The following is a 20,244-nucleotide window of genomic DNA, read 5'->3' on the forward strand; positions in this document are numbered from 1 at the left end:
GACGACCCCGTTCTTGTCCATAAATTCTTCTTTTTACCTAAATTACATGATATATTTTCTATTTTGTTGAACTTAACTGTTAAAATTGTGAACAATGACAATACTAATGAATGGTAATGGCTTACAGAAAACAAATTTTGCAATTTGCTTTTGGCCTAGAGCTTAATGCTGTATATGCTCTAAGATCGATCAATGGTTTTGATCATGTAAATTATGAACGATCACAGTTTAACTTGATTCATAAACCACTTTCTCCCTCTTGTTGATATTGTGTGTCCTCTCTAATTCTTCTAGCTAGTATTTTATTCCTATCATACAAAATGCACATTGGAACAAAGAGAATCAATCAAAGTATTTGGTTATAACTTGCAAGTTATTGTAAAATAGTAAGAACTTCATTCGACTACTCATCTAGCACATAAGTAGTAAATAAAAGAAAAAACTTTTTTAAAAAAAATGTTAATGATAAACTAAACTAGGACTTAGTATCCTGGGAACATTGGTGGCGGTGGTGACGAGTACTGTGCGCCAATGATTGGTGGGAGGACTACATCATCGTAGGGTGGCGAAGCCTGCACAGGAGCAGGGGGAGGAGGAGATGGAGCTGGAGCAGGAGGAGGTGGTGACGGGACAGGTGGTGGTGGGGCTGAGTGAACTGGTGGTGGAGGGGAGTAAACCGGAGGTGGGGGAGAATGGACTGGTGGTGGTGGGGACTGAACCGGTGGTGGAGAGGAGTGCACCGGTGGTGGTGGGGAGTGAACGGGTGGCGGTGGGGACTGAACGGGTGGTGGTGGGGAGTGCACCGGTGGCGGTGGGGACTGAACCGGTGGCGGAGGGGAGTGCACCGGTGGTGGTGGGGACTGAACCGGTGGCGGTGGGGAGTGAACGGGTGGCGGTGGCGAGTGAACCGGTGGTGGTGGCGAGTGAACCGGTGGTGGTGGCGAGTGAACCGGTGGTGGTGGGGACTGAACCGGTGGCGGTGGGGAGTGAACGGGTGGCGGTGGCGAGTGAACCGGTGGTGGTGGGGACTGAACCGGTGGTGGTGGCGAGTGAACCGGTGGTGGTGGAGGGGAGTGAACCGGTGGTGGTGGGGACTGAACCGGTGGCGGTGGGGACTGAACGGGTGGTGGTGGGGAGTGCACCGGTGGTGGTGGGGACTGAACCGGTGGCGGTGGCGAGTGCACTGGTGGTGGTGGAGGGGAGTGAACCGGTGGCGGTGGAGAGTGCACTGGTGGTGGTGGGGACTGAACCGGTGGTGGCTCAGCCTTTGGTGTTGGAGGTGGTTCAACCTTAGGCGTGGGAGGTGGCTCGGCCTTAGGGGTTGGAGGTGGCTCAGCCTTTGGCGTTGGAGGTGGTTCAACCTTAGGCATGGGAGGTGGCTCGGCCTTAGGGGTTGGAGGTGGCTCAACCTTTGGTGTAGGAGGTGGTTCGGGCTTTGGAGTGGGAGGTGGCTCGACCTTTGGTGTAGAAGGCCCGCCACAATTCTTGCTACAGTCCACAAGCTTGGTCACCACAGGGAAGCAAGTCTTGGTATTCTTCTGATTGGGTCTGCCGGGGAAACAGTTGCCTTCATCGTTCAATGCCAATTTTGCGTTTGGATTAGGCAAACATTTCTGATGCTCCCCACTAAAATAGTTGTAAGCAAACGTAAAATTTTCCAACTTGGGCAAGCTGCATATCTTCTCCGGCACAAACCCTGTCAACATATTGAAACCAATATCCAAAACCTCAATGGTCTTCAGGTTCACAAGACTCTTCGGCAATGGCCCTATGAGCCCGTTATTGCTCACATCCAGAACAGTCACATTCCCTAGATTCCCCATCTCCTCAGGAAAGCACCCACTCATATTGTTGTTCATGAACATCAACTCCTCCACATTAGGCATCTGCCCAATGCTGCGAGGTATGCACCCACTGAATTTGTTAAAACCAAAAGTCACAACCGTTACCGTCGAGTTTCCTAGCGTCTCTGGGATATTAGATGTAAACCTGTTGTGGTTCAAGAAAATGGCATCGAATGGCTTCCAGAACAGATTCGGAGGCAACTCCCCTTCGAACTCGTTGTATCTGATGTCAAGGTACTTAATCCCCGGCCATTCTAGAACGACCATCGGAAACTCGCCGACGAATCGGTTGTTGCTGATGTCGAATTCAAACATGAGTTTGAGCCTCCTGAAGCTCCGCGGCACAATTCCACAGAACCTGTTCGAGTTAAGGTGGACGAGAGCCAGATCAGTCAGGAGCCCGAATTCGACCGGAAAGTGAGCGGCGATGTCTGCATGGTTGAGGTCCAGACCAGCCACAACGTTCAGTTTCTCATCGTCAAGCGCCGGAGAGCAGAAAACCCCATTGTATTTACACACATCAGGTCCTTCCCAATTGGCGGTGAAGTTAGTCGGGTCGGAGTAGATGGCGTTTTTCAGTGCATGGAGGCCCACATAGGCTGACTTGAGCCTGTCATTGGCGAATGTGAGCTTCGCATCGACTTCGATTTTGTAGTCATCTGGTAGATCACCATTTTCAGGGAGTGCCGTGAGTTGGCGTTTCGCTATGTATGAGGCTTCGTCATTGGTCAAGGCCGAGGTGAGGGATGAGAAAGACGAGAGGTAAATGGAGAAGATCAACAGAGAGAAGCCTAAAGCGTTGTGTGTGAGAATAGTTGCCATGTTCGTCACCTCGGTTAGCCCAAGGCTGCTTATGAAATCTTTGAAGATGGAGAACGTGTTATATATTATGAAAGGAGGTTGTAGATTGAGACTTTGAAAGGCATTGAATAGCTGTAAAAGAAGGTCTGCTTCTCTGGTTGAAGAGCCCGACAAGTATGGAACTCTTTACATGCACCCACAAAACTTGGAGGTACGTACCTTCAATTTTGAGTTTTAAAATTGGTTGACAGTTTACATACCTGTGTTAACGAGCGCTGATATCTAAAAATTGACAATTGACCTGGTCTTCCTTTAGTTAAGTGCAATGTGTCATGGTGAATAACTAGAATTTGGCATGGTAAATTAATCACTAATTCATATCCATGAAATCTATTTCCCACTTGGCATGAATAAGAAGGGAAAAAAAAAAAAAAACCCTTTTAATTAGTGATTTTCAAGAACACACCAACAATAAATTCTTTCGAGAGTTTTCCAAAGACCCATGATCCATGTCATACTGTTGGTCATGAGAACTGAGAAAGACGACATTGAATTAATGGCATTAGCTCAAGTCAAAGAAGCAGGAACAAGAGAATTTACTTCATTGTTTTCTGCTTTTTCTCACATGTCGAAAGTGACCGAAGTCTGTTAATTTGCACAAACAGCTTAACAGTCCATGTGCAACCCACACTGTAACTTTTTGTGGAGGGAAAGAGAATGGAGATCATTGGAAATTTGAAACCTACTGAACCTATGTTGCTGTTAGTCTCTACTACTCTGAAGCTGATCACAACTTCACTAGTATTGATACCCCAATTTTTGAAATACAAGATGCATTTAAACTAATAATGAAAATTGCTTCTAAACATGTCTGAATGATACTTTCTAGTTGGTTTAATCTTTCAGTCTGTTACTGGAGTCTTTAGAAGTATGTTTCTCTGTATCTTAGTAATGAAGCTTTGTTTTTTTTTTTTGGCCAAGATCTTTCCAATGAAGCTTAAACCTTCTCTTCTGCATTTGACTAAAGCGTCTGTCTGTTGCTATAAACTTTTCAATTTTTGCTATGCAGGATACTTATAGTTCTTGGGAGCTTGCTTCATGAGCGTGATAGGCATTCGGAAGCACACTGAGGGCAGGTACCAATATATTTCACAATTTCCACTGTAGTTGAATGTCTAGTCTCTTTGCCATTATGATAAGAGAAAAATAGGAAAGGATTATTTTATAGTGTATGGAAGAGAATTTCTGCGTTGCGTGTTATAGATCTAATTTAATAACTTTAAATAGAAAAAGAAAATTATTATTTAGCAAACCATGTGCAACCCACACTCAGTGGCGGAACGTTATTGGGGCCAGAGGTGGCCCTAGCCCCCCCAAACTCATTTAAAATATGATGTGGCCATATGTGATTGGCTGAAAATTATTTCAGAAAATATAAAATAATTAAGTTATGGCCCTCTATTTTCCTAATGTACTGTGTTTCCTATGTTTTGTGAAAGGAAACTATTAATTAATTCTTTAATGTTGAGAGTAATTACTTCTAACCTAGTTATTGGTGTTTTGGAGAAAGAAATTTTTTAAAGGAAAACATTAAAACAGATTTTAAATGTACATTTATAGAAAAATGGGGCTGTGACCACTTACTCAATTTTAACCAAAAAATTGCCCACTTACTCCACTAAGAGTTTTTTACTCCCATCTACCCAATCTAATATCTAGTGACAGTATTGCCCTTTTAATTAACAAACTACACCTTTTAGACTCCTCTTCGATTCCTCTCTCTCTCTCTCTCTCTCTCTCTCTCTCTCTCTCTCTCTCTCTCTCTCTCTCTCTCTCTCTCTCTCTCTCTCTCTCTCTCTCTTCATGTTTGCAGATCTGGATCGGCGGAAATTTCCGGTCATCCAACGAACATGAGGGAGAACAACGAGTTTGGGTTTGAATTACATAGCTTTAAGCAAACAGTTGCTACAGTACATTGAGCGAGGGGTTTCAACAGCTTGCCTCGGCCCTCCGGCATTGATCACATAGCTTTAAGCAAACACCTCCGGTGTTTCAACACCTGCTGCAAATTCCTCTCTTACTTGCTACCTTTAGCGGCGAGGCCCAAGCAACCGGCGATCCCACCGGGTCCGATTGCGGCAACGAGGACCGGTCGCCGTCGTCTTCCGTCTACGATTCTCTCGGCGTGTTGAAAGTCATGACCGCCGCTCTCTTTCCTCCTCCAGCGTCGTCCTCGACCGGTTTCTGCTCCGAGTTCGAGTTCTGAGCTGAAAATTCAGAGCTGAAACCTACCGAAAACGACGTCGAAGTCTGCCACCGAAAATCGGGCTTGTCCTGTAATTCGCCACATTCGGCAATCCCCAAACTCCAGCCGGAACCACACCAGAGAGGGAGTTGTTGACCCTGAACCGGGTTAGCGTTGTGCACTTCCCGTAGTTTGCCAGAATTTCGCCGGTCAACTTGTTCTGAAGCATGAGCAGCTCCTTCATCGTCCCTTTGTTGCTTGATTTCGTTTTTTTTTTTTTGGTAAATTTGGCAGAAGAATGAAAAAAAAGTTTTATTCAGTAGTTAGACATGTCTATTGCGGGACAATAATAAGATTATTGGGAGGCAGTAATATGAGTATTGGGGGGCAATAATATACATATAAATTGATCAATTGTGTCTGTAGTGTATTCATTTTGGTTTTGGGAGTTTATGCAATTCACTGGAGGGTAATAATATGATTATTAGGAGGCAATAATATGATTATTGGGGGGCAGTAATATGAGTATTGGGGGGCAGTAATATGGTTACTGGGGGCAATAATATGATCAATTGTGACTTATAGTGTATTCATTTTGGTTTGGGGATTTTATACAATTCACTGGATGAAAATAATATGAATTTGGGAGGCAATAATATGATTACCGGGGGCAATAATATGGTTACTGGATATTATTAAGGACCGGTCGCCGGATCCCCGTCACCGGTCGTTGGATTCCGGTCACCGTTAGCCGGATTCCGATCACCAGTCGCCGGATTCCAATCACCGGTCGCCGGCGCCCTGCCACTGGTCACCGGAGGTCGGCAAGGTGGAGGATGACTTCTCCCTCTAAGTGAAAAAGAAAGAGAGGGCAAAAAAGTCTAAAAAAAATAAAAAAGAATTAATTGGGTAAAGAGGAAATAATCCCTTAGAGTGTTTTGGGTAAATGGGGTTAAAAAACAGTTGGTGGAGCAAGTGGGCAATTTTTAGCCTAAAATTGGGTAAATGATCATTTCCCCTAGAAAAGTAGTAAAAATATTTTATATTTATTTTTAAAAATAATTATTATATTTTTTTTTGGCCCCTCCAAAGATAACTTTCAAGTTCCACCATTGGGCCACAGTGTAACTCTTTTAGGGAGGGAGGGAGAATGGAGATCATCAGAAACTTGAAAGCAATTGAACCTAAATTGCTGTTAGTTTCTACTAACTGCTGACTTCTGGAACTCACCACAAGCAATGGCACCCCATTCTTGGAAGAGCAAGATTCCTTGACTCAGAATAGAAATCAAAATTGAAGCAACTGCCAATAACTACTTTATTAAATTAAAATTAGTACAAACCAAATGAAGCTTGTCTATACTGGTATGCCGCTTCTGCAGTATTGCCTCGATCTGCTTCAAGTTCACATTGGTATAATCTGTTGAAGCTATATTCTGTTATTAAAAACTTTCATACCAGGGTTTTGAGGTAACCGTTTATGAATAAAATCAGTCATAATTGTGGCATGGATTTGCCCTATTTTACGAGTTTGCTCCTTCTTATTTTTAGTGTCTGACTGTCTGTTGAGTGATTGTTAAAGGCCTATGTTTGATACCTTTTCTTCATCAATTACGGGTTCTAAGACATAAGTCTAAAATTAATAGCATACATCACCAGAAATAAGAAGAATACAACTCTTATAAGCTGCTGTAAAAGCGGCTATATTTTGATTTCAATGTCAAAAAGCTCTCTTACAAAAATGACGAACTCTTACTTTTTGAAAGAAAAGTTCATTGAATTAGCGATTGAAATCGCTTAAGAGGGCATCCCAATGGGGAGCATACAAAGACAAGAAACGCCTAGGTGCTAGAGCTAAGATAGAACAAACTAGAAGATGTACTACATCAACCGGTTGTTCTTGTACAATAAAACTCTGCTTTGAAACTTTTCTAGAAAAACTAGCAAATTCAGAAGGTAAATCCTCATCATCCTCAAGATAATTACCAACAACGGAACCATTGTCATGACCTTGAAAATTGTAGACCCAACAATCAGAATTTGCGATCCGGGCATGCAGAAGATCAGCAGACCAATCAAACCTAAACTCGACCCAGCATAAAGAACACTGCTCGCCAATGCACGCAATTGTGATACTCACAGCGTGACTATGCCAAGACTTTTTGTAGAATCTAGGAAGGCTCGATCCACCTGAAAATAACCGCAGCACACTCAAAGGGATAATCCAACATAACACAGAGTCTGGCAAAGGGTCACCCGGGTCCCAAATCCAAACCCGTGGGAAAGTTTTGACCAACATATTGGTGTGAACCCAACACCAGCCTACTAGGAACACCTCGATTACTCTGGGCACCCAACGCAAGGCACCAAGACGCTCTGCCATCTCCGATCCCGGCAGTGACCGCAACCAAATCAGCCACCAAATTAAAGCCCAGCCGTCACCGTGCAAGGACGCAGAAGCCAGCCTTGGCCGATGTCGATGTCGCCACCTGAACCAGATCCAAGTGAAACCCAGCAACAACAATCCCCATCGTGCCTGCATCCAACCTCTCTTCCACCAATCGCCGACTAGGATCGGCAGTGCACCGCCGGAATCCCATAGCCTAAGACCGCCCCAGACCTCTTTACTTAAATAACATAAGAGTAGAATAAAAACAAAGACAAGTATTAAATGAAAAAAATAACAACAGAAATATCAAATCTACCCAATTAATAATAAAAATCTGCATTTATTTGTAGAAGAGCTCCCTTGACTTCGGCTGATATTAAGTCACTTAATTGACTCCCATATGCTCATGCATCAGATATGCTAGAGGGAAACAAGAGCGATTTTTGTACCACATGTGGATGACAGTTTCTGTGGATTGTGTTCTGGTTTTAAATTAGTAATGAGCAGAAGATAGCAGATGGCTTTCCCTTTTTTTCTTGCTCAGATGTCAAGGAGAGTTTTTTTGGAGACCAGGATTTGTAATTAAAAGATGATTAATGGCCAGATATTTCTCTTGGGCAATCCAATACTGAACTATGGGGCTATGGAATTGAATATATTTATGGAATGTTTGAATACCACATGAGAAAGACAATGTGTTGTGGCATTTGGTTTCATAATGATGAACACCTAAAGAAATCAAGTTTTCTTTGTGAGGAGGATTCTGTAATTTAGATAAACTATTCATGTGTGATTGCTTGATTTACTATTGTATGAGAATCTGAATAGGATAAGTATAGATGGTCCAGTGACCAGTACATTAACTAGTAGGATGGTTTTACTCTGATCTTCCCAATCAACAACCTTTTCTTTCCTGTTCCTTGAAACCAAAGAGACTAACATTTCTTTTTCTTTTTGGGTCATGATTACTTGCATTGTGCTCGTATTATTGAAATCTTTCTTTAATTATATCGACCGCACTGTCTTTTTCATTGTACTGTGATATGTATTACCAAAAGAAGATAAGGTCTCCGTTTCTCTTTTCTGGTTTTGCTAAAATGAAGATAAGGTTTTTATACCAAAAAAGAATGAAGATAAGGTTGAAAGTGCAAGCAGGAAGGCACTAGAATGTTATTCATCGAACTTCATGGAATAAAAGAAATCATACAAGGAAGTTCTCTGCTAAAGACTTGATGGGAAATCAAACCAAAACATCCCACATCTATAAGGCTGCAAACACCAGTACCACACCATCTTAACCCCTAATCCTACATATATACACACACCCAAAATAATGAAACATATGCACTTTGTTCACAAAATTGACAAACCCATCAATCTGTTTCATGGTCAGGGGCCAGGGAATACCACGCAGGATGAGTCCCTTTGACCCTAAGAAGCCTGGTGAAGGCAGAATCGGGCATTTTCGATTTCTCCTCTTCCTCTAGCTCAGCAGCTGACTTCGGCAACCCATCTGGTATAGGACATAGCCTCTCCCTTGATTTTGCTTCTTCCACTGGCTTTGCTGAATTGAATCCATACGTCTTCCCCTTTTGAATTGCAGCAATTCCATGCAAACATCCCACTAATGACTTTATTCCCCCTGCTTGCAAAATCAACTTCTCCACATCTTCTTTCGGCGTCTCTTTCTGCGCCCAAATCAAAATCTCAGAACAGATTCAAGAAAAACAGAGAAAGTGGTTCTTATTTTCTTTTCTTTTTTTCAACAGATACAAAATGATCTATACCTCAAGATCTTTGAGCTCAAAGTACGCTCTCCAGCAACCATAAGACTCATCACCTTCCAGCGTCGAACAGTAATCTGCACCAGACTCACAATAGTTAAAACAAATTTCATCGATTAGCCAACGAAACCTTAGTAAGGAAACAATAGATTAGATCGTGCATTCAAAACCCTACTTACCAGACAGCTCGTTCTCGCACTTTTCGATCAGGGTAGGGCCTTTAATGGCGCGATCGAACTTGGAGCGGCTGAAGGGCTCGAGCTTGGGAATGTAAGCTGGGTTTCTGGAAGAGCAACGAACAGTGGAATAAGCCATTTTTTGAGGCTGAGCTTCTCCGTGAGATTTGAAGAGAAGAGGAGAAGAAGATGGACAAGAACGAAGCAAGACTGACTTCATCATCGTGCTCAAAGAACCTTGCTTTCTCTTCAAGATTTGGTTTTGCTTCTGGTCTTCGGTTTCAGATTTTTAATTTATGATTGGGTTCGGTTTAGGTGCTTGTTTTATAGTAAACGATGGGCTGAGTGGATAAGGATTAGATATTTTAAATGGGTGTTGTTTGCTTTCCTTTTTTCTAAAGATATTTGAGGGGTGTTAACATCACAGTGCTGTGATGGAAAGGCTGTAACGTGGAGGATGTAGAAATCGTTTGAGGCGCTGCTGTCACCGTTAAAGGTAAGTTATGTGGGAAAGTGTGGACGTGGGACCACAGGTGGGGGTCGCGGAATTTTGGAAAACAGCAGAGCTTCGAGCTTTTTTTATTTGAAGAGAAAAACGATAAACTTTATTAATGAGATCTAATTGTTACAAAGGATCTCATCAAGTACAGGAGGGACAATCCCACCCCAAGACACTTGCAACCCTGAAACAAGGACACTACCAGCTAACTTGTGAGCAATTTTATTAGATTCTCTGTAAACATGGCAGAGGAATGATCCGGCCATAGAAATCAATGCCAAAGAAATGTCATCTATAATCCTCCCAATCTCAGAAATATCATCTCCAGCTGCCTGAACCAACTGTAGACAATCAGACTCCACAATGATGGGAGTTACATGAAACTGTAAAGCAATCTTGCATGCCAAAGGACCAGCCAACGTTTTCCACCATATATGGAGAAATCACATCATCACACCTGCAACAAGCCCCAGCCACTATATCACCCAAAGAGTCCCTAACAACTACTCCAAGTCCTCCACGGCGTAAATGCATATTATACGCCCCATCAACATTAGCTTTTAGCCAACCAGCAAGAGGAGGACACCAAGGTTTAGCCTGCCTACCCAATGTAATCTTATTTTTCACATTAGCTGCCTTGAAAGTATGGAACAAAGACATCACTTAGAACTGAACTTGTGCAACAGAATGGAATTTACTAGACCAAACCCTTTGGTTTCTCTCCTTCCAAACTCCCCAGATAAGCATCAACAATAGATCAAAATCCTCATTCGACAAACAAGAGAAACAGAAACTTAACCAATCAAGCATAGAACTCATTGGAGTTGCCGAAACAGACTGCAAGGAAGGGAAAAAATTGAACAAATCTTTCACAAAGGCACACTCCTTGCTAATATGGACAATAGACTCCTCTGCATCATTATAGAAATAGCACCCATCTTGAAGGTAAACCTTTCGATTTCTAAGCTGAGTAATTGTAGGTAAAATTGAAGCACAAGTTTTCCAAACATGAACCTTGATTTTACCTGGAATCTTTGCTGCCCAAATAGATTTCCAAATGGGAACCGAGACCTCAGAACTAGGACTAGCCGTTGTGTTAGGATATAAAGTACCAACTGCCAGTCTATATGCACTTTTAGTTGTAAGCCTCCCTTTCAGATCAAAGTGTCAAACTAGCCTATCTGGCACATGATTAGAGCTAAGAGGAATAGAAGAAATAAGAGAAGCATCACCCTCATCAAAGTTAGCTGAAATCAACTCTTTGTCCCATTGTCCATCACATAGCAGTTCACTAACTAATACTAGAGAATAGGTATCGTACCTGATAGGTTGAAAAAAAGCGGGCCTTGGGAGCCATGCATCCTCCCAAATTCTGATCCTCGAACCATCACCAACCTTCCACCTCACCCCACTCCTTAGAGTAGACCGTGCAGTATAAATACCGCGCCAACAAGCAGAAGAGCAGCAAGCTACAAGAGCAGATAAGAGGTCATCATTAGGAAAATAACGAGCTTTAAGTAATCTCCCAACCAAAGAATTGGGGTTACGCAGAATTCTCCATCCTTGCTTGGCCAATAGCGCCATACAGGTCACGAAATCCCATCCCTCCTTCCTCCTTAGGTATGCACAAACGTTCCCAAGACAGCCAATGAATCTTCCTATTGTCATCTTTGCTCCCCCACCAAAAACGAGCGCACATCTGATGTAGAGAATCACAAAACTCTTTCGGCAATAAGAAACAACTCATAGCATAAGATGGGAGAGCCTGAGCTACCACCCTTATCAACAAATCCTTACCAGAGCCTGTAGGTACAATTCTTGTACATATCGTATTGGCATTCCCATACAAAACTATGACAAAGCCCTTTACTGATCTCGGAGAGCCACAGGTAATTGCATCTGCATATGCATGGGATTGCAACGTGTGTTGCAATCCCCGAGTGAGCTGTCAGTTTTATGTGGAGTCCGATTTTGGAAAGTAGGTTTTAGGTTTTATGTATTTATGTCTATAAAAGATTTTTCTGAGTATTAAAATCGTGGTATTGATGCCCTAGGGTTTTTAGGACTTGTCTTCCTAATTGATTTCCCTTAAGATTTGTTGGAGTTCATATATGGGAAGTTTCTTTCCAAATTAATTGGGAATTAGGGTAGAATCTTTGCATCATCTTTGAGTAGTTGCCGCAGGTCTATTATATGAGCAGAAAATATACACGGTCTATACACACATCTATAGAGGCAAGAATTTTGATAGAGTCTTGCATGTTTGTTTGAGTTTGTGTCTTCACAAAGAGTCAAAACACTTGGTCCATGTATAAGTGTTTGTGATCATAGTTTCATATGCATAATACTCTCTCGAGATCAGTAGGGAGACGGTGAAGAAAGAAGAACAAGATTTGAAGATCGTTCAAGTGAAGGAGTTCTAGAAGGAAGACAAACTTTGTATTAGATTTTGTGTGAATCTTATAGCCGAGCTAGTGCTATTCAAAGTTTGTAAAAGAACATATCCTTTTCAATATGATGATCTTTATTTTGGGTTCTCAAGAGTAAGAGCCCCGCAGTGTTTTTAATCTCATACTTGAGGTTTTCACTGCGTAACCAAAATCTGGTGTTTGGTTCGTTATTTCTGATATCTGCCCAGTAAGGATTGATCAGTGCACTGCAATCCCCGTTTTCCAGAAAATCATATTCTGTCCTTGTATTTTCACTTGGCATCAGAGCAGGTTCTAAAGCTTTTTTAGTTGATCCGTGGTCAAGGATGGAACGTGAATATAACAGAGCCTCTAGTTCTATAAATTGCCCGCCTTTGTTTGATGGTGAAGACTATTCACAATGGAAGATTATGATGAGGGCTTTTCTCTACTCTCAAGATGAAAACATGTGGAATATAGTTGAGAATGGATGGGAACACCCAACCAAGGTCGAAGAATCAAAGAAAGTAGAAGGGTCCTCTGCAAGGGTTCTCAAACCTAGGAAGGAATGGACAGAAGAAGAAGTTCGTGATAGAACTTGTGACTTTAAGGCAAGGAATTCACTATTCACAGCTTTGTCCAAGAAAGAGAGGATGAGAATTAGCCACTGTGACACAGCCAAACAAGCTTGGGATCTACTTCAGGTTACTTATGAGGGAAACAAGAAGGTTAGAGGTCAGAAGCTTCAAAGACTCGTATTGGAATTTGAGAATATGACCATGGGGGAAGATGAATCAATTGATGATTTTCATGCTCGACTTCTCAATGTGACAAACCAATGCTGTAGCCTTGATGATCCATTTGAGGAGCATCGAATAGTCAAGAAATTTCTCAGAGCTCTTCCTTCAAAATTTCAAGCCAAGCAAATTGCAATAGAGGAGACTCAAGACCTGGACACCTATTCTCTTGACGAACTTATAGGTAATCTCAAAACCTTTGAGATGAGGATCAAGCCCGAGAAAAAGGTAAAAAATATTGCTTTCTCTTCTGTTAAAAAGAAAGATGTTGTTGATGATTATGTGGATTTATCGTTGTTGACAAAAGAGTTCAAAAATTTTCTGAAAAATAAAAAATCTTTTGGAAACTCTTCGAAAATTTTGCCTGACAAACCTAAATGCTTTGAGTGTGGTGGAATTGGTCACCTTGCTGCCAATTGTGGCAATAAAGGGTATAATTTGCGTGGAAACAAGGCTCTAAAATCTACTTGGAGTGATAGTGATGAAAGCTCTCAATCAGATGGTGAAGAGGTAAATCTTGCTCTTACTTCCTCTCTTAATATTGATGTTTCTGATAATTCTGACTTAGAAGATGATACCCTTGATGAGGAAACAAATGTCAAGTGTAAGCAATTATATCAAGCTTCGAAAATTGTTCTTCGAAAAAATTATACACTTGAAAAAGAAGTTGATTCTTTAAGAGAAGAAAAAGAGAAAATTGAGCTACAATTTGAAACTTCTCTAAAAGAATGGAACGTTGAGCGTACTAACCTTGTTGATAAGATAAAAGTTTTGCAGGATGAGGTTAAGTCTGAAGTTGGGGACAAGGAACATGGTGATCTCATTAATAAAATTAATGTTTTGCAGGTTGAAGTCAAGGCTCAATCCACTTTAAATGTTTCACTAACCCTTGAAAATGAGAAATTGCAGGATGAGTTGCTTAAAGTCAAGGAAAGCTTCAACAAGTTCTCCATAGGGTCTGAAAAGGTCTCCAAGATGATAGGATTTGGTATAACTCACGGCAACAAAGAAGGGTTAGGGTTTGAAGGTGAGTCATGCAAGCCTTTGACCTTTGTAAAAGGTGTGGAAGGTGAAAATTCGCTGGGTCTATCACATGCTTCAGAAGACATTGATTCTGGTCCCAAATTGCCCAAAAGACTAGAACGTAAATTGGACCTTTAAACCTATAAAAAGGTTGCTCAGGTAAGTCCTGACAAACTTTGTCAGCCCAGGTATACTCACAACTCCAAAAACTTTGTTCCTACTTGTCATTATTGTGGAAAATTAGGACACATACGTCCTAGGTGCAATATGCTTCGCAGGGTTACTCAAAATAAGAGGAAAACGATGGGTATTAACTCACATGCCTCGCTGCAAGCTGAGTTGAAAGAGGGTCTGAATCTGATCACCAGGATTGCAAAGCTGGCTTCAATCCCCGTGGATCTGGAAACAAAAACGAAGCAGAAGCAAATCTGGATTGAAAAAGGTTCAAACAATCATTTTTCTACTCATATGGATAATCTTGATAATATGCTTGAGCGTGCTTGTGTTCCTACTGATCACAAATTGGCTAATTCGTTTACTAGGCCTTTAGACATATCTCAATTTGAATCACTTAGAAGCACCGTTGGTGGATGCTCTAAGTATTGATACTCTCACTTCATTTGATCCATTTTGCATGTATTCATGGTGTATGTCTTCATGATAGTATAGGTGCATTTTCTTTAAGTTTCTGCATTGTTAGGTTCAGTTTCTGGAAATGTAGGATTGAAAAATAGTGGGTTGTATTCCCGAGTGTCTGACAGATTATTTTGAACTTAGATTGACAAGGGCCATACTCTTTTCCTTAAATGTGTGTGCAATAAGGTGCCTAGCACGTGTTGAACTTGTACTTACGTCACTTTGTAATTGTGAGCTTGAACAACATATTCTCTACACCTTGAATCCTCACATGCACACATACTCTAAGTGGTGGTGAGTCTTAATTGATGGTTGGCTTGTTCTCATTGCTCATGTACGAAATTACTCTTGTTGGTTGCTCCTTGTTATATAACCAAAAAAAAAAAATGTAGTTGGTTAATGGAGCATGGCCAGGCTATTCCCAAAGTAAACAGGCTTCGGTCGTGACGAACGATATGAGGATTGGGAAGAAACGGGAATGGTTTGGTCACCCCGGTGGATTGTGAAACTATTGACTTAAGTAGATGTGCTCTTTGGGATGTCCTTGTTACATCTAGTACCCTAAAGTCATCTGACTTGGGAGTTGCTAGCATAATACTTGTTACATGGGTCGTAGTCTTCTTGAGCAAAAATGTTACTTTGTGTGAAAGGCCAAAAGAAAAATTCAAAATCATGCCCACACGGTGTTATAAGGGGGGAATAAAGTTTATGTGCTTAAATGTGTTTCGTATGTGAGCCTTGCTTTTCAGGTTTCCACAAATATTACACACCCCATCTTGAGATATGTTCACTATTCACAACAAGAGGTATAGAATACTCGATCACTCTCTATCTTACCTTGTGATTGTCGGAATCCATTCACTCGTGTGAACTTGTTTGTTGCACTCTTGTTTATGGTTAAGTGGTATTGCTCTTGTTGGGAAAGCTATGCGAATTAAATCTATTCTTAGCATTTGGATACAACCCACTCATTGTGTGTTTGCATTTCATTATTGCATCTTTCATAACATGATCACATTTAGGGGGAGTATTAATACTTGAACTATCTTCCTCTGATTGATTCGCCTTGGGCTAGTGTCTATCGCTTCCGCTACGTACGTTGCCTTTGTCATTCCTATTCAAAAAGGGGGAGAAATATATGATGTTAAATGTGTTGTGTGATCTGTTGGATTTACATGCTATGTTTAATCAGTGGTATCATTATTCTATCTTGTGAATTCTACCAATTGTGTGATAAGTGTTTCAGGAAAATATGATGAATTGTGATGTCTCTCCTGTACTTGTTGAGGGGGAGTTTGCATGGATTAAATGTGTTTTGTATAGGAATGCCAAAGGGGGAGATTGTAGGTACAATTCTTGTACATATCGTATTGGCATTCCCATACAAAACTATGACAAAGCCCTTTACTGATCTCGGAGAGCCACAGGTAATTGCATCTGCATATGCATGGGATTGCAACGTGTGTTGCAATCCCCGAGTGAGCTGTCAGTTTTATGTGGAGTCCGCTTTTGGAAAGTAGGTTTTAGGTTTTATGTATTTATGTCTATAAAAGATTTTTCTGAGTATTAAAATCGTGGTATTGATGCCCTAGGGTTTTTAGGACTTGTCTTCCTAATTGATTTCCCTTAAGATTTGTTGGAGTTCATATATGGGAAGTTTCTTTCCAAATTAATTGGGAATTAGGGTAGAATCTTTGCATCATCTTTGAGTAGTTGCCGCAGGTCTATTATATGAGCAGAAAATATACACGGTCTATACACACATCTATAGAGGCAAGAATTTTGATAGAGTCTTGCATGTTTGTTTGAGTTTGTGTCTTCACAAAGAGTCAAAACACTTGGTCCATGTATAAGTGTTTGTGATCATAGTTTCATATGCATAATACTCTCTCGAGATCAGTAGGGAGACGGTGAAGAAAGAAGAACAAGATTTGAAGATCGTTCAAGTGAAGGAGTTCTAGAAGGAAGACAAACTTTGTATTAGATTTTGTGTGAATCTTATAGCCGAGCTAGTGCTATTCAAAGTTTGTAAAAGAACATATCCTTTTCAATATGATGATCTTTATTTTGGGTTCTCAAGAGTAAGAGCCCCGCAGTGTTTTTAATCTCATACTTGAGGTTTTCACTGCGTAACCAAAATCTGGTGTTTGGTTCGTTATTTCTGATATCTGCCCAGTAAGGATTGATTAGTGCACTGCAATCCCCGTTTTCCAGAAAATCATATTCTGTCCTTGTATTTTCAGAGCCCCTTAAAATTTTACCTTGCCAACCTGCTAATTTCTTGCTCAAGCTTTCTTTGATGTAAGAAAAAGAAGCAGTTTTTGTTGCAACCCAAGTAGGTAGGTAGACCCAAATACTTTTCATGCTTAACCTCAATAGAAACTCCTAAATATCCAACCATAACCTATTTGTCAACCTCTGGAACTTTCTTGCTTAATACAATACTGCTTTTTGAGAAATTTATCTATTGTCCCGAGGCCAACTCATAATCTTTCAACACCTCCTTAATGTGAAAACATTCTGCAGAAGTAGTCTTACCAAATAATAAGTTGTCATCGGCAAATAATAAATGATGTATTACAGGTGCATCCTTACAGACACTGATCCCTTGCAACTCCCCATTCAAAACTTTCCGCTCTAGTAAGGCAGAGAATACTTCAGCACATAATAAAAAGAGATATGGAGATAGAGGGTCCCCTTGACAAAGGCCCTTGGTAGGAGTGAGATACCCTCTAGATTGCTCGTTCAACAAGAAAGAATATCTGACGGTAGTGACACATTGCATGATCAATGCAACCCAAGATTCATCAAAACCCAACCGAAGTAAAACAAACTCCAAAAAGCACCATTTCGTACGGTCATAGGCCTTGCTCATGTCCAATTTCGGAGAAAAGCCACCATCTGAGCTAGAGTAACAGTTGTGAATAAAATGTGACACCTCATCAGCGACCAAGCTATTATCAGTGATCAGCCTTCCCGGAATAAAAGCACTCTGAGAAGGACTAATAATCTGGGATAAAATCTTTTTCAACCTATTAGCAATAGTTTTAGAACAAATTTTATAACAACATTACACAAGGCAATTGGACGAAGATCAGAAACAGACTGAGGATCTTTAACTTTGGGAATTAAACAGATGTGAGTAAAATTAACCTCACAGAGTAGCTAACCAGAATGAAGAAAGTTCTACACCGCATCCACTACATCCCAATACTTTTGAAAAAATAGAGGAGGCATTCCATCAGGACCGAGGGCTTTAGTTGGGTACATCTGGAACAAGGCAGCCTTAATCTCCATTGCAGTGTGCAGAGCACAAAGGTCGGCATTCATGTTGGTCGTAACCCTAGGCTACAAGAACTCAATGATAGACTGCATATGGCCATAATCAACTGCACCTGCAGTGAACATCTTGGAAAAATAATGGAGCACCACCGACTCTATCCCTTCTGTCGACTCCTGCCAAGCACCATTATGATCAAACAAGCCCTGTAAACGATTCTTCACTCTTCTATTGAAGCTTTCCTACGGAAGTACTTCGTATTTCTGTCTCCCTTTGCCAGCTAAGTTACTTTAGAGCGTTGACACCAATAAGAATTTTTTTTCTTCCAGCAACGCATCCAACTTGGAGTTCAGCAGTACGCTCTCCTGCTGGTTTGGAGTAGTTAAAGGTTGGTCAAGCAAAGATTGCAGTCACTCCCTCAGCATCCTAATCTCATGCCTATGAGCTCCAAAAACTTTTCGCTGCCAATCATTCAAGGTGAAACGGATCTGTGTGATTCTCTTACATACCTGAAACATGGGAAACCTTCAAGAGAATGGTTTATCCCAACCCTCCTACAACATATCCAAACACTCTGGTCCGTGTGTCTAGCAGCTCTCAAAGCAGAATCGATAGCGCTGCCTTACAACCCGAGGTGGAGGAACCTAAAAAACACCTAAGACGATCGGAATATGATCGCCATGGGTTGGTGCCAGATGACGAACTCGCACTGCCGTAAAGATATCAGACCACGTTGCCGTAGCCACGGCGCGGTCCAAACGACTCCTCATTCCCGAGCCCTTCCAAGTGAAAGGAGATCTAGTAAACCCTAAGTTAATGACATCACATTCTGCCAACACATCCTAGAAAGGTTGCATTTGACTTTCACGCCTTACCACACCTCCTTCCTTCTCCGCTGTATGTAGCAGGTCATTCATGTCATCAATCATAACCCACAGCAAGGAAGACTCAGCCGCCAGGGACCGCAACAGATCGCACGTAAGATGACGAGAAGCCGTCACTAGATGCCCATACAAACCAGTCAACCTCCAAGCCATACCCGATCCATTAGTTGCCCTAATCTCCACATCAATATGATGTGTAGATTTAGAGCGAAAGTGAACATCAACATGATCCTTCCAGAGCAGGGCTTTACCTCCTGATAGACCATCGCTCGAAATTGCCTCGCAATTCAAAAATCCTAACTGCAGGTGTAGATTGTTCATATACACCTAGTAGTCAACTTTTGTCTCAGAGATAAAGATAATAGAGGGGCGCTGCTGTTGAATAAGGACCTTTAACTCCTCAACCGCCGCCAGATTGTTCAAACCCCGGCAATTCCAAGCCAAAACTTCCATGGGTAGGGTTTTGGATGCTTCGTTCGTCAGAGAGAGAATGTCTATGTTTTTTGTGCAGACACACCACTACAGCAGCTGCCTATATAGAGCCTCCCACAAAGGGAGGTCAGGTTCACGAGCAATGGGCGTCGTCGGAGATTTGGTCAATGGCTTTACACGGGGCTTCAAAACAATAAAGCATAATAACTTGTTCCATAAAATAAGGTCTTAGTTGGTAGCAAAACATTTTAAAATCATCTTTGTTCGAGTCAAAATATGCAACCTCATCCTTGCTTGCTTGTTTTTGTTTTTCTTCTTGTTTTGTATTTTTTAGATAAAAGCGAATGATTTTATTTTGAGATATATTTGTACAAAGTACAACGTTTATATACCAAAGTCCGCAAAGGAGATAAAATAATTATATTTGTATCTATTTACTGTGAAAGTTAAAGATAAAAGCTGAGGTTATTCTCAAAAAAGAAGAAGATAAAAGCTGAGGTCTATTAATTATGATATAATGTTTTTTTTTTTTGTAAAACATTAATTATGATATAATATTTAAAGCAAACAAAACAGAGGAATAAATGTGCTTCATTAAAACCCGGCTCAAATAAGCTATTTGATGCATTGAGGCATAGTTATTCTCATAGCTTCTTATTTTTTAGGGCTAAATACAGATTACTACCCTGTAGTTTGAGTCCAAAATCAATTCAGTCCCTGAATTTCTAATTTCATCAAAAACACCCCTGCACTTTCAATTTCGATCTAATATGTCCAATTTGTTAGTTTTCCGACAATTGAGTTATTTAACTTGTAAACGTGGCTCATATATGGCCTATGTTTTATGATGTGGTGTTGAGGTGGGAGGCCTGCATAGTCAATTTAGGAGTAAGTCCTATTATTAAAAATAAATAGTTTTTCAACAAATAATCTAACTATAACTTAAACCCATAACAAAATATTAATGAATTGAACCTATTAGATCAAAATTAAAAGTGCAAGGGTGTTCTTTATGAAATTAGAAGTCCAGGGACTGAATTAATTTTG

At 41.0% G+C, this 20,244-nt stretch overlaps 2 protein-coding genes across 2 annotated transcripts; both read right to left on the reverse strand.

Annotated features, from left to right (window-relative positions):
- Positions 1–344: 344 nt before the first annotated feature.
- On the reverse strand, positions 345–2,852 carry LOC112170877 (pollen-specific leucine-rich repeat extensin-like protein 3). Its single transcript, XM_024308159.2, has one exon. The coding sequence runs from the start codon at positions 2,664–2,666 to the stop codon at positions 483–485; it is 2,184 nt and encodes a 727-aa protein (XP_024163927.1). The 5' UTR covers positions 2,667–2,852; the 3' UTR covers positions 345–482.
- Positions 2,853–8,412: 5,560 nt separating this feature from the next.
- On the reverse strand, positions 8,413–9,543 carry LOC112173399 (CCG-binding protein 1). Its single transcript, XM_024311013.1, has 3 exons — positions 9,242–9,543; positions 9,066–9,139; positions 8,413–8,966 (listed from the first exon to the last, which is right to left on the reverse strand). Exons 1-3 carry the CDS (start codon positions 9,459–9,461, stop codon positions 8,652–8,654), a joined length of 609 nt encoding a protein of 202 aa, XP_024166781.1. The 5' UTR covers positions 9,462–9,543; the 3' UTR covers positions 8,413–8,651.
- Between the last annotated feature and the right edge of the window lie 10,701 nt (positions 9,544–20,244).

Source organism: Rosa chinensis, chromosome 6 (assembly GCF_002994745.2).
Source record: "Rosa chinensis cultivar Old Blush chromosome 6, RchiOBHm-V2, whole genome shotgun sequence".
NCBI classification, from domain to species: domain Eukaryota; kingdom Viridiplantae; phylum Streptophyta; class Magnoliopsida; order Rosales; family Rosaceae; genus Rosa; species Rosa chinensis.